The 26116-nt window shown below is 39.1% G+C and overlaps 1 protein-coding gene across 3 annotated transcripts in view; it reads right to left on the reverse strand.

Annotated features, from left to right (window-relative positions):
- RPS6KC1 (ribosomal protein S6 kinase C1) overlaps positions 1-26116 on the reverse strand; it is an 89155-nt gene that overhangs the window by 15590 nt on the left and 47449 nt on the right. For 2 of the 3 annotated variants that reach the window (XM_027641734.1, XM_027641735.1), the window contains 4 exons: positions 14732-14779; positions 13007-13139; positions 2692-4245; positions 2331-2420 (listed from right to left, as the gene is read on the reverse strand). In XM_027641734.1, coding sequence (XP_027497535.1) covers positions 2331-2420; positions 2692-4245; positions 13007-13139; positions 14732-14779 — 1825 coding nt within the window. The remainder of the gene's footprint in view (positions 1-2330; positions 2421-2691; positions 4246-13006; positions 13140-14731; positions 14780-26116) is intronic. The other variant, XM_027641736.1, reaches the window with a different exon arrangement.

Here is a 26116-nt window from a genome sequence, read left to right on the forward strand (position 1 = left end):
ATACTGAAAACCCCAGGAAAATTCAAAACAAGATAAAGACTCACTTTGAGTCAGTTCATTTAGTCACTGTGTTTTATTATGGTAAATCATAAGACCTGATGGAATTTTGTGAAGATCACTTGTTTAACCTCCACAAAACTACAGTCCTTCCTTCAGCAGAAAAAAAAAAACGTTGTGAGAAACATTTATAACCAATTTTAAAAAGCAACTTTAAAATAATATAAAAACCCTCAAACTTGTCAATTTCTCTTAGTGTACTGAACTGACACACAACTATAATTTCAAAATCCTTATTCCAAGAACCAGCTTGAAGAGGTTCCAGGGACACGGTACACTCCTTAAACCAAAAAAAACTAACATCCAAATAAGGCTTTTTTTCTCTGTAACATTGGAACCCAGAGAAAGTCCATTGACATGATTATTTTTTAACACTGACAAAAAGTTCTAAAGCAACATTTACTAGCAGCAGTAGCCTTAAGAAAGCTGCTTTGGACTCGGCTATACACCATTATTGAATCCTTGCTCATAACAGAATGGCACTTGACTCCAAAATATATTTTGTGGTGCTAATTTATATAGGGGAGCATTACTCCCCTATATAAAAATTAAGATGTAATAGCTACACCAAAGTACAAGTACGCTTTGTGGAGATAACATTAGGATCAAGAAATATGAAAGGTAAGAATCATAGAGCAGGATCAACATTTGCATTTGCAAATCTTCAGCTTGTAGCTCACCAGTTACAGACACACAAAGCAAACTGCAGCTTGGGGTAGGGCAGAGAGGGCGGAGAGGAGAGGGCAACTTAACCAAAAAAAGCCCGGATGGACACCACACCTGTGCTGTGAGGTGGAAATAATGACATCGTGGAAAACTTTATTCTTGCATTTGGGGACTTCTAAATACTATTTCAACTGCTCCCTAAACACTTAATTACTGCAGGAGTTGGCTGGTTGGGGCTTAGGGGGCAAAAAAGCCTCTCTTTGGATCCTCATTAAAGTACAGAAAAATTAAGCTTTGACTTTCACAGCTCATTAATGATGACAGGGTGGGAAAAGGCTGCACTTCCATCTTTGCTACTACTCAACTAGGGAGTGCTTTGTTCGAGGCTGGGTTAGGGAGGCAGGAAAACACCTCTTTCTAACAGGTTGTCACGCATGTTAGCAACCAGGACACATTTCTACTTAACAACAACAAGAATTGTTGGGATTCCCCAGTTCTCTTGTTCTTGCATTAAAGTGGTGTGAGGGCAGAATAAAGGTGTTGGATTTGCTTTGATAGGTAAAAGGAATAATTTTCTGTAATAACAGCCCTTTTGACTTGCACCTGGATAGAAAAGATTTTATTTACTATTTATCTCAAGAAGTTGGCATTCAAATTTTTGCTGAGATTCTACCCCCTGTATGCACAGAGATAGTTCCTTACTGCATTTCAGTTGTGGGACAAAAACAGAATAAACACCTGATGCCAAACTAAGTTCAGAACTTCCATTGTTGGTAACTCTTTTTATAAATTTTCTGAGCACATTTGCAGACTGAACTTGAGGATTACCTGCATGCCAAGCTGCAATGCCTGGTCAGACCACACACTCAGCAGAAAGTTATGTTGGCATTTCAAATTCAGAATAAAGAAGTAGTAATTTCAACTCTAAAAGTAGCTTTCCTAAGCTACCTATGAAATTTTTAAAATATGAAGCTATAAGAGAAACACCTGATTTTTGGTTGTCACTACCATTTGACCACTATATTAGCAGAAAATAAATTGGAAAAAGGAAAAGAGGGAGGACTCAGTTTCAAGTGCCATCCTTGCTATGAGAGAGATCGATTTTATCACCCTCATGATTGATGAAAGCGGTTCTAAGAAAAGAGCTCTCTAAACTATTTCAAAGCCCACCGTAGCTCATCAAAAATGTCAGAGGCATCTCTAAGCCTATTAGGGTTGTATTTTTCAAACCACTATGGTTCTCCCCTTGTCCCCCATGTTCTTTGCAAGTATAAATTTTTGTATTTTTAAGGCTCTTTGTGTCATCTTTTCAGTTACAAATATGTACTTACACACAGCAAAAAACTGCAGGAAAACAGAACATTCCTTAAACTTGCTTAAACAAGACATTCAATACAATTACACTTTATGGACATGACATAACAAACACCACCACAGTTCAACAATAAAGCAGTCATGAGCCCTGTAGGTTTTTAAGACATTCAGAAAAAAAGCAAAGAAAACTCAGGTACTACATGATCGTGAGCTCTGTGCTACAGAGACTCTATGAGAAAATGAAAGCTGTTAATCTACTTTCCATGTGAAACATTGTAGGTGATTGCTCTAACCTGGGGCGCAGTACATTCTCTCTATGGCATCGTTGTCACAGGAATCTTCAACCTCCCTCCACCTGCTAAAATACGTTAGCTGAATGTGTCCTAAAAACAAAACGACAGGAGAAATCAAAACATTTTTCCCTTCCATTTTCTGCAGAAGTGAACTGTAATTACTCCTTTTGTAGCTAAAAACAGTATCATTAAGAATAATGGCATCATTAAGTACTAGAAGCTATTACTGGGGGTGAATTTGCTGCACTGATAATGAAGCTCTAGACAGGAAATGAAGATACTAATTACAAGATAAAACGCCTACTCAGTTAATTGGAAGCAACAGCGAATAAAAAGAAATGCATTTGCAAAAGTTCCTGACCTCTATCATTCAATAAGATGTTGTTTGGGTTCAAATCGCGGCACACAATTCCTTCTCTATGCAAAGCATCAAGGGCTACAACCATTTCAGCTGCCCATCTTTGAATGCAATCCTCTGGGATATAAAACCTGGAGGTTATCGCTAATCTTTCGTCGAGGTCCTGAAAAATTTGATGTATTTCCTTCTCCCCTCCTCCTGCTATTTTGTCTTCCCTCTTTGGTGCTGTCTTTTTACTTTCAGCTGCTGGTGACAAAGCCGAGTCTGTCTCCACTTTTCCAATGTCTTCAGTTTGATTGGAAAACAGCAACACTGCTTCATTTCTTAATGTGTCTCTGTCCAAGCTAACATCTTGAGCACCCGAGAGCGAGCTGGAAACAAATAAACTTTCTTCTTTGCTTGTCATGTTTAAGGAGCAGGCTCCAAGTCCTTGAAACAGAGCCCCGTCTTCTGAACTCACTACCTCTTGGTCAGATGTAAAGAGGGTCCCAAGAGCTCCCTGAGTGACACCACTCTGTCCATTTGATTCCTTGTGGGAAGGATCACCCACTTCTGGTGCCACACGATTTGGCTCTGCAGAATTATTTAATTGCAAGACATCAGGTGTTTCTAATAACTTCACTTCCAACACATCCCTATCAGTTTTTGTAAACTTTGTTGGCCCTGACACTGCTGCCTCTTCTGCCTCATCAGACATACCAGGTAAGTTTATTAGGAGATCAGGCCTTCCTTCATCAATGCTATTTACATCATCAAAAGCAGCATCCTTAAAGGAGATAACTGGCACAGAGTCATTTGAACCTCTGCTTACAGTGTCATGAGGTCTCACACCCATTTTGCTTTCTAGGGCATCCAAGCTTCTGTCATGATCTGGAACAGAAAACAATGGCTTCAAGGGCTCTGATTTCAGGTTATATAATTTTTCTCCAAAATCAAGCCCCAGGAGCTCACTAGTGCTGTCTTTGCTGTCTATCCTGAAGAGTTCCATAGGGCTGTTCTTTGATTTAGTTAATGAGTCCAATATCCTAGTAGGGCTAGCTATTTCTGGCTCAGCATCATCGATGAAAAGCTTTCGTTCCTGAGGTACAACCTGAGACATGAAGCTATCACTGCCAACAACATTGCATTTCTGTAAGCAGCTTCTTTCTTTGGTATGCAGATCTTCACTTCCCAGTTTAGCCACTGGTTCCTCATTTAGAGAGCCTGAATCAACTTTTTCTTGCCCATATTCATTGCATAATGTTAAATAACTAGTAGTGCACTCTTCTTCTGAGCTGGATCCTGAGTCCATCCACTTCAAACTCTCTTGGCCATCTTCCTGGTTGCTGCTGTCATCCTGAGAGCTTGGTGTTAGGCTGCTCTTCAGTGGGACCACCTTCAGCATGCCCTCCCCATAGCTTTCTCTGGAATCAGCGCTGCTGCCAATTTCTTTAGGACTAGGTGTTGGTTGTTCCAGGTAAATTTTAGTTGAACTGGTTGTCCTGGGTTCAGGAATTTCAAAGCTCTCTTCAGGACTTCTGTTTAAGTACTTACTGACATAAGACCACAGTTTTCCTCCTGAAAAAAAACAAAAAAAAAAAAAAGGGAACTCTTAATTTAACTCAAACCAGAATCGGTTTCATTATGAAACAGGAAAATATTCTCACTGTCACTATGCACTATATATCTTTATGCCGGTTGGAACCGCTACTTCAGGAGGAAATAATTACAGGGACCAACAACTTGCCTTTTAAGTATATTTGTATTACTACGTAAATATTTAAAGAGCTGCATCTGAGATTAAGCTGATGCTTTTGCGTTTCTAAACTTCAGTAAATTTTTATTTTGGAGTCTGTCTCAAGTTGTATGCTGGTTACTACTCTCCATCTGCTGTCTCAAAAGAAGCAAAAACCAGTGAAGATCAAATGGTTTAGGGCCCATCACCAGTTCTGCCTACAATGAATTATTCTGTATCACGGCTCTAAGTTCATGAGCAACATCAGTGGAAACGGACCAAAAACTAATTAGCAAGTTCAGTAAGGGGAAGGGAATTACCTCATATTAGCAGGTTATCTTAAGGAACTGTTTATCTCTTTGAAGAAATTGGGTTTTTAGTTAAATATTGATATATTTCTCCCATTAACTTCAGAAAAGTTTTTTATGCTTTGCTGCACCACACGAGAATTTATCAATACTCTAAGTTACACTGGCAAACAAGTTCCTTCACAGCTTCTAAGAAACTTACAACTCCAAAAGTAATAGTTACATTTAAAAAATACAAAATAGGACTCTTTATGTTTCCAAATACTGTTCATATTAAAAAAAGCTTACAGATTTCAAAACATAATTTGAGCAAAATAAATCAAGAAGTTACTGCATCTCTTGCCTGTGCCAAAGAATTTGGCTTAAAGCTAGAAAGTCTCCTTTGATAACTTAGGGAAAAATGCAATGTCAAGACATTTCAATTTAAAAGATAGCACAGAAATTCTCAAAAACGCTGGAGTTCTAACAAAATCTTTGTAGAAGAAAAAAGTAAGCATCCAGCCCACTGGGCATCTGCAAAGTTGGTTGGGGGGTTGGGTTTTTTCTTACTTATTTGGATAAAACAGAGTTTTGTATTTTTCCAAAATACGGTCTCTAACAATTTGGGATTTTTTAATGCTCTCTGTATCAGGCAAAATTCCTTTAAAAAGTACAATAAAAGAAGAAAGTATTTATCATTGCCTAGGAACAGGTTTTCTGTATTCCCAGGTATTTCAAACATAACTTATCAAAGGCAGAAAAGGCTTGACAGTAAAAATTAATTTGAATAATATAGTGTGGAGTTTTCCTGCCCTCCATCCCCCTGGCTAAGACAAGACTTGTTTTTAAACAGGGAAAAAAAATCTCGCTGGTTGTGGTGAAACTAAGTATATTAAAAATACTAAGAGGGAATTCTAACACCTTGAGTCCAACGGTAAAAATGACAATTTAGATCTGTTAATCCATATAGTTTCTGCCAAAAGCTACAAATGGATTTAGCACCAGGTCAGAACGATCCTTGCCACCTTCTAGAAGATGATGAGAAAGGATGCCAGGTAAATGAGCAGGAGCAAATGGAAGCAATGCTCACAGAAAGGGAGTAAAAACTGCTATACTGCCCACTGTATTGCATAAGCACTTTAAATACTTACCCAGAGATATATTCAAAATAGCCCCAAGTGTGCCCTGCCACAGCAGCAAGACACAGCTCATCAGTCCCTCCCAGGAGAGCAGCAGCAGCAGCAAAGCAGAGCAGCGACTGACTGAGCTTGCTGGGACACAAGTGACCTGACACCCTGTGTCAGCGAGACCAAGGGCCCTGGTCCTGCCAGAGGTGCCTGACGAGCAGGACCTCACCTGTGCGAGAAGCTGTGAGTCTGTGCAGACTCTTAAGATGAGGCTGCTTGCTTTAAATATGACACGTTGCATGGGAGCTCAGCAGGGCAAAGGCGCCCTGCCCTGCCTTCTGAGCCCTGCAGCTTGTGCAGGATTTCAGAACTACTGGTCTTAAACTGATTTGGTTGTTCATCCTTTAGTCACCAATGATTCTTTTCTAATATTACACTTGTACATTTATTCATGCTTCTGCTATGAAATGGCAGGGAGAAAAAACAACAGAAAAGAGAATAAGAGTGAGAACATACATATATATATAGCGCAAGAGTTTCTCCTCTTTTCCACACTCTTATCCATAACAATTATTCTCCTTTAAAACTTCAAGTAATATAATAAAATAACTTTTTTCAATTTATTAACTATGCATAGAATTTTTCAGTTTCACTTCATACCAAACAAAAAAAATCTCATTTGACAACCACACCCCTGCTGCCTTTAATAAAAAATATTATAGTCTCCCCATCCCACCTGCATTAGATTAATTAGTACAAGCTAAATATTTCCATCTACATATTACTAGTGTTTATACTTGTGCTTCACAAATTTCTTATGAAAATACAAATCTCAGGTTTCAAAGAGATCATGACTCACAAAGACTCACATAAGATTTTTGGAGCTTTGGACAATGCCTGGCACAACAACCCTTCAGCCTGCAGGCAAGGAGTAAGAAAAGGTGGAGGCCTTGCCTTGAGCTTTGACCCAGAGATGCAGAAAGCTCAAAATGTTATTCCTGTGATCTTCTGTCACATTTTTTCCTGGGTCATTACTGGACAACAGGTGTGCTTTTAGATATGACACCTGAACAGCTCTCACTGACCTAAAATGTTTTGTAGCCCTATTCTAAGGGCTACATTGCTTATTGCCCAGCAATAAGAAAAATGCAAGAATTATCCTTGCACAACTTAATTTTTCACCTATTGACACGTCAAGCTGCTCTCAGGATGACAACTGTCTTCTGCTCACCCTCCACCTCACTTCAATGCAAGATTTCATGCAACCTCCACTAGATTTTGGCCTCTACTCAAAGTCTTACTGCAGCTTAAGAAAGGAGACTCAAGAAGAATTAAGGAGGGAAAAGAGACACATTAGGATCAATCCTTCAAAAATCCACAGAAAAATCACTGGAAGATTCAACATAAAAGTTGCAAAAGACAAAAAAAAATTCTCTTTATTCTTACACTGTTCGGGAATTCATTGTCCACTTATAAAAACAGATAGAACTGCAACAATAACTCATTTTCTATTTGCAAATCTATTATCTTACCTTTTTTAAAAAAAAGTTGCTCATTAATAATGACTTGTATTTATCTAGAAATCACAGTGGAAATGACTACTTACTGCAACTCCAACTTAAAGAGTTAAATGCAAGCAAATAAAAAAAATTATTATGTCCAAATATATTTACACACAAATATTTCAAGAATGGCCTCCTGGTCAAGTGGAAATACGTAAATAAATGCCATTCAATAATTGTGTTCTACACGGAAAAACAACCATTTTAGTCCTCTTTGAAAATGTCCAATCCAGGGTCAAACAAAAGTGATATTTGTATCTGCGTATGTAATTATGCCTTTATGAATGACATACTAATAATCTTTCCCCCTCTACCCATGTGTTGTGTAAGATCAAGAAAACCCATTAGCAAGCCATGCTAATATAGTATCAGGAATCTATAAAAACTAAAATTACAGAAATCAATCCAAACAAGTAAGCTTCAGTCATTGTCAAATAGTCCAATAGACTAAATAACTATAAAAGCTACAGTATAAAGCTAAAGTTTACTAGTGTTCAACACAATTTCAGAAGTTCAATGTTAACATAACAAATTATTAAGTTTGTTTTGTACTACCATGAACTGATTCTACAGCCAGTATAGTTCCCTCTTTCTGTTTTTATTAGCACATGAAAATCATCAAGCTCTACATTCTTCTGCAGTTATTCCATGAAAAATTTCTTATTAGCAGTGCCATATTTAACCAGCATTTCATACTCTGGCATTCTGGAGGTTATACCTCTGCTTCTACAGGCAGAATCTAAAAAGTTAGTGTCCAAAATAATCAACAGGAAATTCAGTACAAAGTGACCAAGTGATGAAGCTGACTAGGAATCTTGTTAGTTCCATAATATTTTTATAATATTTCAAACATTTCTGCAGCTTTTTTGCTTATTAATAGCACTTGAACTATTATAATAATAGTTATTAATAGCACTTGAACTAAAATACAGGGACTATACAGTACATATCACATGATAAAAAGAAACCTAACAAATCAGCAAATTTAGCTTTCTAATCATGTTTTTGTTCTAGTTGACAAGAAAAATTCATGACTAGTTGGATTCTTCATCACCTGGTGCTCAGACAGTTACATTTCAGCTTCACATCCTGAAAGACTGGCTGACTAAGGAGACATATTCCACAATAAATCAATGGTTTTTGCTAGCTTGGCCCACAAGTTTTCTCTGAAGGATAATATACTCCAGTTTCTGCAGAACTGGAATGCAGCTAAGAATGCAGGAGTCACTGTACTTAGGAAATCCCAAACAAAGTCAAAGTGAACAACCCAGGCTTCCAAATAACTGTAATCTGATAGGAAAGAAAAACAGAGTATTGAAAGACATCTGCTTGAATTATTCTCCAAAACTGAGCCCAACTCTCTACATCACCTCATAAGAATTTGCTTATGGTCAGGAATACCAATCCTAAATCATGCACCTCATGCGAATTAATAGCCTTCCTTGCTGGAAAAGGAACAATTTTATGATTTTCAAAGAATGACTGTCCTCCTTTTCACTAAACACATGCCTCCTGGTAAACATCATGTTAATGCAATGACTACATAAAATTAGACTTGTCCAGTTTCTAAGCCAAAAGGGAACCAGACACACAGGCACTACCATGGTACAACAATGTTTCACAGCATCCCAATGGCAACCACAGTGGAGCTGCAGCATACACATGAATGGGAACCTAATCTCCTGCCTAATCTCTCTAACATGACAGTAGTTACAAGCACCAGAGTCATATATATACAGCTGTTTCCACTGCTGCTGGTGAATCTCTGCTACAAAGTTTGCTAGTTTAGGCAAAGCTCCCACTTCAATGCACTTGGAGCAAAATTTCAAAGCAGTCTCCTGAAAAAGTGACTTGCCAAGGACTATATCACCTTTCCTACATTTTCCGATTCCTGTCAAATATTTACAGCTAGTATTATCTGCTTTCCTAACAACAAATCCCCAGCTTTGCAAGCCAGAAACACTACTGTGTTGCTGTCTATCAATTGCTGCATGCAGCAACCCTCTTCAGCAGGAAGTTTCTTGAGTGCTCTCCAGATTGATAGGAACTCGGGCTTGTTTATGCTTAAAGAGATTTGACAGCTTCTAACAGTCACTTAAACTTTGATGTCCCATGGAAGCCCCCCAGCCTATTTTTGAAGCATCTGTTTCTAAAATTTCTGGAGTTAGTAGTGCCAAGAAGAAGTGAGGCCTTATTAACACCAGATTGGCTCCCTACCACACTGGAACTTGCCAAGTGTTTTCCAACAAAGCTACAAGATAACTTTATGGACTTTTGCGCTTCTGAGGCATCCTTGAAGCCTCCAACTGTGGCCAAGAGGAAAGTCTGTAAGAGAACTCAAGACCTCACTCACCAATTCTGAGCACGTAACAGTATCACGATTTACCAAAAAAAAAAAAAAAAAAGTAAAAAAGTCTTAATCTTGAGTCTGTGGTCAAGCTTGCAGAATTCCATACAAAACCCAGTAGTGCTGCACTTAATAATATAGTTAAAATCCACTATGAACAGGAAACAGTGAGCTGATTAGAAAAGATATATTGCCCACACATAGCATTCAAACCTCTGAATTTGGTGTAATACAAGCCCATTGCCCACTTAAATGAGTATTTTACCCTTGAACCTCACAATGGTGGAGCTAAGATACCTAACACCATAAATCAGCACCACTTATAAATTTGACTCGCAGAATCTTTTTTCCTATTGGAATAGAATTACTTGGAATATGAATGTTAAGAGCATTCATAAAGCCACAAAATAAAATTTCAAGAGACTATTACTTAAAAAATAAAATCCTTGAAATTTTTATCCTTTTCCAACATTAACTGCAAGCACCTTCTCTATTTATTTTTGGTTTGAGATGGACAAAATTTTAAGATTGCTTTATCTGTAGGGATTCCTGATATTATTATCCTTGTAATTTAAAGGATGAGTGCTACTTATGTAAGAGTGATATGATGAAGACCATCATCAGTGGGGTGAGCAAGACTAGCCCCTGCATACAGTACAGCATTATTTTAGCCCTATTTTATTCATGCTGAATTCACATGCCTTTCTTCTGAATCACTTTCTAGCATCAGTCTCCTGGGAAAGGGTGACGTGCACTGGCCATTGCCACAGTTAGGGATTTGGGATCACGCCCTACACCTGCAATACACCTTTTACACACATTTTCAGGCAATTTACTCATCACTTTGTACCCCAGCTATCCCTCTTTACAACACAATATATCACTCTTCCTCTCCCTTTGCCTGTTCCAAGCCCAGACAGTAAGATCATGAAAGCAGGAGACTATCTTTAATGAAGTAAACCTTGTTAATTCCCTGATAATCAGGAAAAAGTCCTTATAGTACATCATAATTTTTGAATGGTTTGCTAACAAGAATAGAGGTGAATCCATTTCCAAACTATTTCCTGCTTTACCAGAAAGTGAGGGAAAACCTTTTACAGTTCACAACTTACACCCAGAAGTGTCCAAGTCAAGTGAATCCATGTACTGCGTATCACCAACCACAGCTCTCATCCACATCAAAATCCCTTCTGGTACCTGCAGCTCTCCCCTTCCACCCCAGCACAGCCTGCCAGTCCTCCATCCTCTCTGCAATGCTCTCCCATTTCTCCCATGCTTCTTATCCATTGTTCTCCAAAGCTCTCCCTATAGGAAGTACTCTCATCAGTGCTCCTCTCCCAACTCCACCTCAAAATAACCCATCTCCCTCCCACTTGCATGGCTTTGACCCACAGCTGAGAGAGAGGCAGCACAGCCGTGGCTGTCTCCAAGTATGTGTTTCCTGTCTGGCCAGCTGAAATGAGGATGCTTTACAGACACCACATTCACTGCTGACAAATTAAACAAATGGTGTGGGGTGCTGCACAAGGCTGTGTGTTGCACAAACCTGATTTAGAAGGTACTTAGTAAATTAAAAATCCTTCTGCCACAGAAGTCAAAATGTTACGGCCAACGATGGTAAAAGCAAGACATTCAGACAAAGCACATTGCACTGAGATTTCTGACCATGTCAAAGATAACCAGAAGAAAGGCATTCCTTTTTTAAGGATAACATCCCGTCTATTCCAAATGTTAAGCTGAGGTTTCTGTTCTTAAACGATAGAAGTCTGATCATGCAATGTCTTAATTTTTGTCACTGTTGTCACAATAAAATCATGACTTCCAGGAGATCATCTTTGTCAACTGGTCACATTAGGGTTTCCTTACAATTTTTGTTCTTACATCTGACACATCTGCCCCCAAATTCCACTACTATTTCACCCACTTTTCCATTTGTCTTGAGGAAAAACGTTCTTCCTGAAGAGAATTTCAAACCTCTAGGTCTTCAGAAACTGCAGAAATATTAAGAACAGTTTTTTTAATTATTATCTTATCCTGTCTCCAACCCTTTGATTTTGCTAGGTTAAGAGCAGCTGGTATCTGACAAGGGTTGTGGGTGAGGTTTTTTTGTATGGTTTGGGGTTTCTTTGGTTCTGGATTTTTAAAAATATTTTTTCTCCAAAGAAAATTTACCAGCTTATGTGGAGATTACAGTTCCAGTGAGAGTCTCCAAGCTATCCTGCCAAAATACACACACCTTGAGAAAAGTAGCATTGTACAGAGCAGCTTTGTAAATTCTCAAAATCACCATCAGGCAGTACTGTAATGTGAGGCTTTTCTTCATGCATCACTGCTCATGGCAAAATCAAGTCACACATTGCAGAAACAGTCACTCATTTTGCAAAGTTAACTTTAACTGGTCTCATATGACAAACTGTTCACGAAAAAGCCAAAATCTAAGTTACTGAGGGAAAAAAGAAATAATATTCAATGTAATAAAATTATCTTCTCTATCAGTCAGCTCAGTTCCCTCACATCATCCACTGTGACTGAATTATTAACGTCCTAAAAAAAAGAACTATTAGCAATCCCACAATTTATATTCTCCACTCATTCTAAACAAATATGGGTAATTACATTTAGGGAATATTTAAATCCAGGTGTTAGAAGAAAAAATCAAAATGTAATTATTTTGTGCCACCTGTTCCCTGTACATTTAACAGGAATTTTATAAATAGTTTGAAGGCACAACTCTGTGGTTCTGCTTTGAACTCCTGTGTGATGCCACTAGCTATTTTCTTAAAAATCCAGATCAGAATAACTATGCAACATTAACCAACAGGCAAATGTTCATGGTATTTAGCAGAGTATTAAATTCTTGTGTAAATACCTGTCATTTTAACTATAAGATGCTAAAAAGATTAACTATCCAAAGTTTACAAAAGTAGCCAAAGACTGTATCTCTGGGAGATGACTGTAAATAATGCAGATAGTTGTTGCTTTCAAAGCACTTCCTCTTCTGTAGAAAATAAACAGTTGGAAGCTTTCAATATTGCTACAATTCAAGTAACCCATCAGGATTTGAGGCCATTTGAAACGGGAATCAGATCCACCGCAGAACGAGAAGGGAATAAGGGGGAGGGACAGAGGAAGGGAGTGTGGTGTCTTACATGACATCTCTTAGGCACACTAAAAATATTTTAACTAGATGTATAAGAGATTAATTTGACAATGAAATGTACCATTGATTAAAAGTCAAACCTTTGACTCTTTTCAACAATATGCTTAAATGAGAGACAAACCTTCCGCATGCTGCAACACGAGAAAGACAGACTCCTCAGAGATGATGTACTTGTGCAGACACACCATGTTGGGCACACAGCGGGGGATGATGGTCGTTCTGCTCCTGCTGTACTCACTACTTTTCCTTAGACCCTGACAGAGAACAAAAAGGTCAGTTGTACCCTCAGTTGCCTTTGGAGCCTGCTGTGCTCTGTGTTTATCAACCAAACTAATCTATCCGAGTTACTCTGGGCTTCAGAGAAACCACTCATCTGCTGCTCTATGCCCCTCGGTCCCCCGAGGCTGTGCTGATGGCATCTGGCGCATTTCCAGAGAACAGAAGATGGCACAAAGCTGCCATTAAAATCAATTACATGGGTCAATGTTTTTATTAGAATCTCTCTCAAACTAAGTCATCAGGATGACACTCAGTTATTTCCCTGTGACCTTTTTTTAAAATTTTATTTTTGTGTGTGACCAAAAGACACTATTAAAAAAATTCAATTCAAATTCTAAAGACAAAAGAATGCCTTAGTGTTACAGGTAATCCTCACATTTCCATTTTACTTTACTAAAGACAACAGCCACCACAACAAAAAGCAAAGGAAAGGATTAGTCTCCTTGAGAGGCAATGATTTTTGGGAGGTAACACAGAGATGAAGTTGCCAGAAGTGAAAAAATTGATGTGAGAGGGTGAAAGGGAGGGGGGAGAAAAAGAGAAAAAAATTATGTCAATAGTGTGACCTATTACAATATTGATAAACATAGGCAGTTAAATGGGAAATTCAATGTTACTTTATCTGCCAGTAGATAATGTGAGGTTCTAATATAAAATATTCACAAATAAACCTTTCTGAGGAACAAAGGGGTTAGCTGTATCCTGCACATACTTCAGAAAAACAATTTCAAAGGTCAGATGCACAAAGTTAAGGCAGGGTTGTAAGCCAAATCCAAAGCAAAGTTACAAAATGTTAACAACTAATTAGAGTTTGTTTGGGATACAGTTTTTTTCAGCCCTTCCTGCCATCAGCAGTGGAATTCATGTCAAGGGGAGCCTGAAATAATGACCACAATAACAATACTCATAACTAAACTAATTCTCGGCATCACAGATGCTCTGAGCATATTGGGATCTTGATCTGAACACTTTCTGAAACATAAAAGAGTAATGGGAAAAATTTTATTCTGACCAATTAACTATTCACTAATTCAATTGGTTAGTAACATTAAACTCAGTTTTCACAGCCTATTGATATAAAACATAAGGAAACAATTTTGAATAAGCCCGGTCATACATTTCATCCAGAATCCACTTTGGCCAAGACCATATTCTTCAGCTAAAGAAGACCCAATGGATGTACTTGGGTTAAGAAGATTTTTCACCTTCATCAGCAGCCTGCACATGTCCTGAGCCACTAGGGCTTTACAGATGTTTTAAGCAGCACATTAAATCTGTGATTCTTTACCAAAGCCTGCTAAGGTGTTGGCCTCAGTAACCACTGGCAACTCAAGTGACTAAAACAGCATATCTGAGCACTAGGGATGTTACAGAAAAAGGAAGGGAATGCAACTGAATACCGACAAAAAGAATTCCAGTGCCCTTAATAGGGATATATGTATTACCATAACAATATATTGCAGGCATAACTCTATATATTACATACAAATTGAGCTTTGTGTGGTGGTGTAATTTAGGAGGCCATATAATAAAAGATTATTAATAAATAATAAAAGATTTTACTCACCTTCAATATAAAAGTCTGCTGTGTTCTAGTGTCCATTACAAGCAAAACCTAAGCAAAAAGTATTCAGATAAATATTTAAGATTCATATGAGTAAGCAAACAAAACATAGATCTTAAATCTAATGTTGAATATTCTTAAAAAGAAGGGGTTATAAGCAATGATTTTTAAAAAAATAAATAAATTAAACCCCTGTAGCACACAAACTTGATAACCAGGGTTTTTTCCTAGGAAAGAAATATGACTGAGGCTATAGATCTCTAGTATTAATGTAACAACGACAACAAAAAAGAGGATTTACTTAGGGAGAAAATTGTGCATGGGTTTGCTGCAGAGAGGAGAACACCTACAGCTGCAAATAGCACCTCTGTTAGCAGTGCATCACCTCTACTGAAAGCACTTTAAACATGGCAATGAGAGAAGCACTAAATAGCAACTACACTCTTAGCAATCTGCATTTGTTTATGTGTTGAAAACAAAACAAACAAAAATATCTATGTGTATATACATTTAGGAAACAGCATCTTTAGAAAGCTGGAACCCTCCACATCTCCATCTTCAAATCACCCTGGTCAGGAATTAATTGTTTTCAAACTCTGAGAACACAGATGTGCTTGAAAAGCACCAGCTGCAAGTCAGCCACACGAGCAGCACAAGCATGAGCTCAACCCTCCTCTAGGAACAAGAACAAGAGTGTGTGCTCACTGTTTATTTACAACAGACATTGTAAACTTCCAGTATAAATAGTCACATACAGTTATACCAAAATATTTAGGCTGCAAAATCAAAATCCTAAAGTGCTTCCACTGCCAGCACTGGTGTTACCGAACTCTGAGTTTAAAAGACAAGATGAAGCAACTCCAAGTCAACAGACAAGGTGCAGTGAAGCCCAAGACAGCTCACATCAAAAAAAGACTTCTTGCAGAGGAATGACACATCAGGAGTAACAGGGTGTTGGATTCACCAGGTCACAGAAGGGCAACACAACACACAGTCTTCCTTATCTCCCTGCTGTGTGGGGCAGCAATGCAGCCATGCCCTGCTATCTCTGAAAGGGTGATGCCTACCAGGCTGAAATGCTGACTTTCCTCAAGCCAAGGGAATTGTGGGAACATCTGTCCCATGCAGTGCCCACAGCCAGGTGAGGTGGAGACGTGCCAAAGGCCCTGCAGTTGGGCCAGAAGGGAGCTCTCCGGGGGAAGGGCTGTGTTGGCTTCCTCACAGGTAGGGGCTTTGCTCTTTGGGATGGCCACGTTTCAAACACTGCCCCCCATCTCTCCCTATTGCATCTCAAGCAAGAGATGAAGAACTGAAGTCTTTTCTAAGCATTTCTCTCTCATCAAATTTCACCAACAGAAATAAAGTCACAGACACCTCCATCTCAAAGATCTCTTCTTTTACTAGAGCTGCACGCAATTTTAAAATCTGGTTTATATCTTCTTACAAAAAAACCCCAAAACCAATCAACCAAACAAAAACAACCCCCCCCGCCCCCCAAACATACCAAAACAAACAAATAAAAAGTACAACCACCACAGCTAAACCAAACCAAACAAAAAAGCCAAAACAAAAAAATCCAAACAGAAGTTGGTGTTACTGAGATTTTTTGACAAAGGAATGACATACAGCCTCCATGTCAAGGGCATGGTAAGGAAAGACAGATATTCCCAGACCACTGAGTTTGCCTAACAACTCTTCAGGCCTCTTACCTGGGTCTTCCAGTAAGAATGAAAAACAGTTAAATAAGTAACTGTACAACTGGTTTTGTTATTCTTGCTTAACCAAAAGATGTAAAATTAAAATTAAAAAAAAAACAAAACACACCAACCAACCAAAGAAAACCAACAGAACAAGAGAAAAGTAAAATCCACTTCACAAGAGGTGCCAAAATAAGATAAAAATGGGTTGGAAACATCTATGTGTTCATAGTCACTTTCCTTCCTCTTCTCCCAAGTTTGTTTGTACCTACACTGTTCACATTGAGGCAATAAATACGAGAACATATGTGATTTTTTTTTAAATGTGCCCTTTGACTGTCAATATCTCCCAAACAGGTGTTGGCTAAATGATTATAAATTGGCCTCTGGATACACCTCTTCAACTGAGCCGTACAGGACTGGCGATAATATAATTAGACCTAAAAACATCAGGCTGGTGAATGCTTTCCATCTGTTTGGCAATAATGTTTAGTTAACAATAGTCTTTAAAAGAAGCACCTTCAACTTCAGTTCTTAAAGTTATTTATAGGGCCATTCTTAACACACCAGCACTCCTGCTAACAAGAGCTTTAGCCACTTGGAAATTATTAGCCATACGGCTGTATATGAAAAGGAATAGCAGCATTTAACATCTGTATCTCTCCAGATTTACAAGCATCAACCTCATTTGAAGTCATTTCTTAATGAACAGTTCCATGGTCTGTATTAATATGATAGTTGCATGCACAAAGATCATAAGAAGCCAAACATTTTTTTAATACCAACAGTAGGCCAATCAGTAATGAAGCTGTCAGCATAAAGGACAGAATAATAGCTTCTTTAACCCTCAAACAGGATTTGTTCATTTGTAGAGTAGAAGACACCAATTTAAAAACTGCTCATGGGTTTGCTCACCTTTATAAAGACAAAAATCTAATTTGGTACTAATTTGATACAATTGTCTTTCCAATAAAAGGCTCCTAAAGCCATCTTTTATTCCATGATAAAACAACTGCTATAACTAAAACTGTCATGAAATAATTACCTTTGATAGCATAGCTTATTGCACAAATACAATTAATGTATTCCTCCCTTTCATTTTTCATACTTGCTTATCAGCACTGTATTAGCATATGGTGCAACAGAACAGATTACTGAGCCCTCACCCTATAAGACGACATATAGAATGAGGACCAGTAATGCGAACAAAGCAGACAACAGGTCCCTTTAGAGCTGGCTTCATCTGCTGTTATATTACAACATCAAAATGGATGTAGCAGCTACAGTTTTATAACTCTAATAACAACAACTGGTATCAGCATGCCTTTGAGGTTAACCACCTAGTTGGACTAGGTTAGACATACCCAATCTAACTAACCAGGTTCTTTTCTTCTGCTTCCCACCAAGCACCATACCTTCCCCAAGTGACTAACATCTCATCTACAGCTCCACTTCATTTTATGGCCAATTATTTCTTTGTTGATTCACTGTCCACCTTTCTGCATCCCTTTCCCTCAAAAGGGATGCCAAGAAGCCCCAGGAAGAGCCATAAAAGTAACTTTAGAAATTCATCTAGTGATGTTCCATTTGGCCCTGGCAGACTGTGGACTTTACATGGACCTACCAAGTCAAAAACCTGCTTCAAGGGAAAGCAGCCTGCATGCATATTACAAAGCAGCCTGCATGCATATTACAAAGACGTGGTTTAACCAGATTCTTTCAGATAATTAAAGGACTACATGAATGAACAAACTGCTATCAGAAAACTGACATTTCAGAAAGGGATAAGTCCAGGAAAGAGGGGGTCACAAGTCAATATTTGATTGACTTTTATCATGCATCCAGAGCAGAGAAAGGTCAGCCGCTCTTGGATGCATTACCAGGCTGCTGCAGAAGGGCATACCTGTAAGCCTGCCACTGACCCAGATGCCAGCTCACTCTCCTCACATCATGCTTTACAGCCAATTTCTAGATAGTGGTGCAACAAGTCTTTCCTGGTGGCATTCCTTCACACTTCTCTCCCATTGCAAAAGGGAGTGCTTCAGTAATTCTTTTTTCTAAAACTTCTTTTTAAAATGTAAAGTGACAAGTCTCCACACTAGTGGCACAATGGGACAAAATGGGATTCCACAGAGCATTCCCTATGACATAACTCTTATTCTCCAGAGCAGATCACACAGAGATGCTGGGATTAGACTAGGCTGCATCTAGCTCACATAAGCTGATGGAACCTCTTTCACCAATGATGACTACTGAGTAACTTGTAATATCTGATATCTCCTAACAGTGAGCTGTCGGCTGTAACATTCAGCATTCTATCTCAGAGAGGAGGGAGAATGCACAGCAGAGCATTCCTGGTCACTGAGCAAACTACACTGGGACACAAAAGGAGACAAGGCAAAATCCTATTCGTAACAGTAATGTATGAACAGAGTCAAGGTCTACATATCACACTGGCTTTCATGGCACTGTTGCTTATTCTTTCCTAGTTTTTTGCATTGATGACAACTTCAGCATGGCCAAAAACACTGACATGCAAAAAGCAATGACCACAAATAAATATCTCATGTAAACAAGTGTCTTCAGCAGTACAGACATCCCTAATTTTGTACAAGCCCTTGAGCTCTCAGGTACATCCCAAAATACAAGTGAACACAGCAGTGCTGCATGACAGCATCTCAGTAAAGTGGCAGATAGCAATACCCCTCCATGATGACAAACAGGATTTTCTACTGGTGAATTCCTTTTTTTTTTCCCTAAGTCAAGGGTTAATTCCGATGCTGACAGCAGCTACTTAAAAAAATTAGCTTCTTAGATTTGATTTACAGCATATCCAACAGCTTAGTGGAAAATAAATTAAATTCAATTCAATATAGTAGGTACAATTAATTGGAGAAAAATAATATAAAACCTGCCTGGTAAATAACCATAGTCTAGCTTTAAGAAAACAGTTAATTTTAGGATCCTTTAAATGCACAGAAATTAGCAAATGTTTCAGTATGCTAATTTTTTTTAATTAAAAGATATTTCTGCAGTAAAAGCTCTTTCATATGCACTACTGATTCTTCATCAAACGTTAAGTTTCCAACTTAACACCAGTATAGCCGGTGGCAGCCTGAAGGTTTACCATCTGCTGCCACCCAAAGTCACGGTGGCCACCTTCAGAACATATGCATCAAAGCCCTGAGATAAGAGACTGAAGGAATACTGCAGAAGTCAGCATAAGGGGAAGCACAGACCCAGAGGCAGGCAACAGGCAAGTCACCAGGAAAAAAGAACATGGTGAACCATTAGTTACCCTACCGAGCACCCAACCAAGGTCGCGGGGGACGGCTCTGGAAGAACTAAGGGCTGCTCTAACTGCACTGCTCTAACTGCACTGCTCTCCTGCGGGTGGCTTTAACATAAACACATAAATCCTGTCACGCTGCAGACATTTGCTTCCCCAGCTCCCCTTTCGTTTCTGGGATTTTTTTTCCCCTTCCTTCTCCCCTGTCCAGCATCTCGTACTGTTTTTTCTCTTGCCTCCACTCTTTCAAGACATAGTTCAGAACATACTTGTGCTTTTTATTTACTTCATCAGCTTTTAACACTAATCAAAACAAACACATCAACACATTTGCTTGCAAAAATGTAACTTTAAGTTCACTGAGACAATTGAAAAATAGCTCATGCCTGATCAAAGAAAATTGAATAGGATCTCTTACTGCAGTACCAGACAACAGAAAGATTTTGAAGACAAACCAGAGCTAAGGGATTACTTTAAAACCAGCTCCATTTTGTTATTAAATTGCCACTCTACACTGAAAACACATCATGTAATAATGTCACCAGTGGGCCATCTTTTAATTCTGGTCATTATCTGCTAAACAAATGTACTTTTATCACAGGACAGATACTCTAAAAGAAGTCCTACAAACTTGAATCTGTATCAGATGATCATCTATGATTTTTTTCTTGCATTTACCCCACCAGTTGGAAAATCCAGTTACAGGTTGTGACAGACAACACGGAACGAGACAAGCTGTCCACCTGATCCTAGGGGTGAGTATTTGGGACCACAAGAAAACCTCAGCAGGGTCTGGCGCACAGTTGGTGCTGCTCTCAGGACATAGTTGCAGTGATGAGGCAGAAGGAGGGGTGCAATTCACTCTCCTTAACTGTGCTGGCTGTCACAAGGCTACCAGGATTAAAAGATCTGCTTAGCATAGATTTATTCTTGTCACTTTTCAGATTACACCACCCAGACTCTCACTCGTCTCCCTCTGTCGTTACAAAAAGAGATTACATTTGGCTAATATGTATGGAAAATGTGATTATTGCTTATCCTTGTACCTGTGCAATATGAATTATCTTCAGTTTGCAATTACTCCTCCTTTCAAACCATTATTCTAAGGAACTTACAGCTCATGTATTCTATGACTTGTAATAATAGTGTACTTATAAGAAAAACGGTGCAGCTTTAAATAATGAAAATGCTAAGAAAGCAGCATATATTCAAATTCGAATTTTCAAATATTTTAAGGTGGTTGGTAGCAAAGAGGAAGGTCCATTTTCTTAGAGCAAAATAAAAACTGGTCAATAAATTACAAATGGTGAAATATTAACCTAGAAAATATACCTGGCAGGTTATACTAGGGAAATCATTTTACAATATGAAATGCCACTGACATCGTACTAAGCGATTTTGTAACAGTTACGAAGATAAAATAATTTTGATTTAAAAGAAAATATCTCTATAAATCATTTCTTTCTGGAGGCCAAAAGATACATACAGTTCGGCCTGCACAGGAACATCCAAATTTTAATTTCCATTTTCTAAAAGCAAGGGCAAAATTTGTGTTACTCTATCAAATCTTAAGACTGTTTTATGTCAGATGAAATAAAACATTCACTAAAGCCAAAAGAAATTTTAGTGAGACAAACAAGAAAGAAGCTAGAGAGAGACTAAGGGTTATACCAACAAATACTCAGAAACATTCAGATTAGTATAAATGGAACAATTTCAGGAAAACAAGCGGCAGGTGTTTGAGGGCAGGGAAGAAGGGACAGGACTCTTACTAGCTGGCAGAGAGACTGTGTTTTAAAGTTCAGTAAGCTTTGTTACGTGGGGCTTGAAACCCGACTGCAGTTAGGAATAATCCCACAGCAGCAGGGAAAAGAAGTTAGTGAGCCAAGAAATCAGTTTTGCCGATAACTCTGTAGTTGATTTGATTTTGTAGGATTTGGCAAATCACTTAAGAAACGACAAGGTTATCAAAACAGAAAAACAGTTCTTATAAGTTTATTCGTATGAATAGTTACTATTATTACTCAGTTTCAGATTTTCAACCATTTTTGCCACTGCTATTTTCCATTATGCCATGTTTGTACATTTAGTACAGCTCCCTTCCCCCCACACCTCTCATGCACACACAGCCACTCACTCAAACCCATAAGATGATCTAAAGATGCTTGGTAGAGTGCACCCGAGAGCCAGGTGAGAGAAAACATCTGCTACAGTCAACTCAGGTTCACAGTTGCAACAGTCTTTAATCTCACCTCAAAAGGCCAAATATTTAAGTTTCTGACAAATACTAACAGAACATAGTTACCTATGTTATTCTTGCATGATACACACGCTGCCGTAAGGAGAGCCTATTTCTCCCACCCTCTGATTAAATTCCATTAAAGCTAGCCATAACCTGTTCGAATTCAGCTATGGGTCTGCAGACTATGCACATGAAGTTGACATATATTCTAAATACTTCTGCTTTTTGGCATTGCCACTCATCAAGCAGAAAAGCAGTAATCACACTTTATAAATAATTAATAATAGTGAGTTAGTTTTTCTGCATATTTTTAAAGTCGATTCACCAAAATGTACAACCACCAGAATTATGACTTCTGAAGATAGTACAAACAGCCACAAAGAAAATCTATACTCAAGATTAACAGAATTGCTTCCAGTTCTTAAAAAAAAGTTATCTATCCATAGAATCCTTTCCAGAAACTCCCAAAAGAATTTTAGCAAGGCCCTGAGGAGAGTATTTTATTTTTTCAGGTTTCATAATAAAGTTTGACAAATAGTGTATTGAACAACAAGCTCAAATGTACAGACATCTGTGGAAGAACTGATCACAGTCACACCAGTGCCAGTACGGACAGTGTGGCTTGGTGGGGGACCAGGGGAGGGGATAGAAAAGACATAAAAGACAGTCATTGGTTACAGAGGCATAGTTATTACTTAATGCACTCTGCTTTCAAGATGAATCTTTAAACTGAATGAATCTAAATAACAGAGGGTTCTAAAGAATAAGAAATTGGGTTTGAAACAGCATTGTGAAGGTATCCAGCAGCACCATAACAAAGTCGTTTCTTTAGGGGCCAGTTGTGGCTTCAAAGGAAAGATTTGCCTAGGGCAGAAACTCAGCACAGAATCTGCAACCTTGATTTTTAATTAGGCAAATTCTGAAAGCAAAACTCTCTTCTATTCCAAAAAGAAGTTTTCTGCTTTAAGGTACAGGAACTGATAAAATAATTGATCATTCTTGGTTGGTGATAACAGTAGCTAAAATATTTAGGTATTAGTTTGTTTTCAGTGCTGTACCTCTGTTAACATTAATGAGAGCTTTGCTGCCCAATCTGCAGCACCTCAGATTCCACAACGTTTGCAGGACAAAAGCCACCTTTATCATTACATTAAACCTTTATTTTCAGAAACCTACTCACAGGCAGACTCTTAACATAATAAACATATAAAATACCTGCAAACACCACCTCGTTAACTTTTGACACCATGAAGTGAGCAAACACAGCAGCAGCAGAATTCAAGAAAACTGCTTTTCTCAAGCAAAGTGTAGGTTCTCTTTGGTCTATTAAAAAAGTCAGATTTATACCACAGCCTTTGCAGGAGAACTGAAGCAGAAGGATGGGAGGCAAGGTACAGATATGGTCATTCTTCTCCAAATTTTCATAATAATTTAAGGAGTTTAATAATCCTAAAATCTCTAACTCCCTAGGATTCAACAGAAAAGGGTCAACACAACAAAAATTATTGTCATGGTTTGAGATAGTCCCAAAATCCAATTCCCTAGCTCCATCCCCCCTCCCACATCTCAACCTAATGTGAGATGGGTTTTTCCAGACAAAACACAACCAGACTCAGAATGGGGGAAAGGGAATATATTACAATGACTGTACAAATAAATACTTATACTATAACACATTATACACACGATCACAACTATCTCTACCATGACATATAGTATTTACAATGGATCAGATCTCCTCTCCCCTCCAAATAAAAGTCCAGGAGGGAAAGAAGGACAGATCCTTTCCAGTCTCTCAGGGCGGCAGCTTCTTCTAAGGCAGCAGGTCTCCTCATCTCATGCATGCAGCAGTAACTGGATTGTTGTAGCTGGATCTCTGTTCAATACACACAAGGGGGTCTCCAAACCCCTTGGTCCATCGTCTCCAAAACGAGGGTCTTTCTCTTCCGTGGACTGCATAGCAGGGACAAGCTCGCGTCACCACGTCATACCACGAAGCTCAGGGGTCTTCGTGGCAGTCCCTTTCCTCAGGGGATTCAAATTCCCCTTTGCAGAGCTCTGTGCTCTGTCTCAAGGCTGCTAGTTTAGCAGCAGCAGCGAGGGGGGCCAAGGTCAACCCCCCCGCATTCCTTCTCCGTCCCGGTCCAGCTTCCCAGGACGCCTTTGAGCTTCTCAGCTCCTCTCTGCAAGTGCTGTAGCACTTCAAGGCTCTTTCAAGCAAGAGTCCATCATCTTCCTCCTTCCAGGAGGTCTCAAGGAGTTTTAGGGGTTTGGTACAGTTCCTACCCCCAGAACTCTGAAGATCTGCTGCAGGCTCTCTTCTGCTGCTTCCTCCGGTTCAGTTCTTATCTGTCCTGGCTCTTATCCAGAGTCTCTGGACACTGCCGCCGCTTCTGCTCTGTCTCTGTAGCCCCCAACTGGGGCTGGGGGGTGGCCAGAGGCCCCGAGGGGCTCCGGGCCCCTTTCCTCGTGGTTGTTACATCATGGCTACTTCTTCTATCAACTCAAACTACAACTCTTCTCTTCCGGTGCTTGTGATATGTTTACATTTCTGCAGGAGCGCTAATTGGACAGAGCTCCAAAACTTCCAGGGGTTTCCACCCCTGGGGGTTACCACTTTTCAGCCTCTGGGGGAAAACAAGGTTCAAACCACTACAATTATTAAGGTGACAAGAAAGGTGAATGGGCAGACAGGGAAAGAAGGATTGCACATTGGGAATAAACCTGGCTAAAATTAAATATCTAATCATTCTGCCTGGTCTAAAACAGGTTGAAAAACCCAGAGTTTCAGGTTGCAACAAGCATTTTGTCTGTGAAAATGAAGCCAACTCAAAACACTTCAAGAGGCTTCAAAAGAAGAACAAAGAGAGACATTACTCTAAGGGAAGGCACTGAACCTTTCAGCATTTGATGGAGGGAAGGTTAACAGTTGGTTTTCTCCAGGCAGCACTGTAGCAGGCAGACACCACTCTGGGCTTCAGCAGTGGGAGAAAAAGTCTGCAAAGCAACCAACACCATTTTTTAAGACAGTGTGTTTGAGCCAGTCTTGCCCAGGATTAGGCAAGCCAGCAGTTACAATCCCAGTGGCTCATTACTATCCACACATCCATGTTCTGCTGAAACCAAAGCAGCTATCTCAGGGTTAGAATAGGAGAGTATTTTCAGGCAAAACTCTGCATGAATCAGTTACAGCCTCGTGCCCAAAAGCAAGGCATCTTCAATGCTGGCCCTGAAAATCAAAATCAATTTTCAAGAACAAGCATGCTGCGTCATCTACTTGGCTCCAGTGAGTATACTTACACATTGATTTGGATTTCTCCATGATGTGAGCTTTAGGGCACATGCAAGCAGAGAAGAAGGCAAATAACAGTGATGGTGAGGAAGGAAGTGAGATGATGCTTGAAACCAAAGGCAGGGGCATCATCTCCATAACACAGACACACATGCACACTTTTGCTTCACATTCACGAGCATTTTGAGTATGCATTATCAAACCAAACAGAACATGCTCTGAACATCTCAGCTTAGAGCAGTTTTTCATTTGGCTCACAACACCATAAACACCCAGAAATATAGGGAAAAAAGGCAGCATACTCAGAATAAGACTAAGTTTGTGACAAGGAGAATGTGGAAGTAGGAATGCAGAGTACAAAGACACCTGAAAGAATTTCCCTTTTCCACACAATAATTAAACGTGAACTCTGAGCCCTATGACATTGTTTACACATGAGCACACCAGCTGTATCCACAGGCCTGTTATTCCTCACACAGATCTCCGACACTACAGATCTTTTGTCATCATTAGAAGCCTGATTCTTCCCAACTCTGCTTCAAAGATCTGGACACGTTTAGCTCACACCTGGACACTTACTGAAACTCTGCTCAGAGAGATCTAAGGAGACCTGATACAACCAAGAACTCCAAAAGCTTCCTTGTGATCAAGAATCTTCTCCAGTAGATGTTCATTATTCTTATACAAGAACAGATATACTGAAAAGGTCTTTCTTGATCCATTTCCAGTACTTCTGCAGGCTCATATTGTCAGACTTATTCACATGCCTACTGCATCCATTTAATGGTTACTAATTTAGCTAGCACCTACTAATGCAACAGATAGGTGGTCTTTCCAACCTGTCTCTGATATGTATACAGAGTGAAAT

This window comes from Corapipo altera, unplaced genomic scaffold (assembly GCF_003945725.1).
Source record: "Corapipo altera isolate COAL_440 unplaced genomic scaffold, ASM394572v1 48b, whole genome shotgun sequence".
Lineage (NCBI taxonomy): Eukaryota > Metazoa > Chordata > Aves > Passeriformes > Pipridae > Corapipo > Corapipo altera.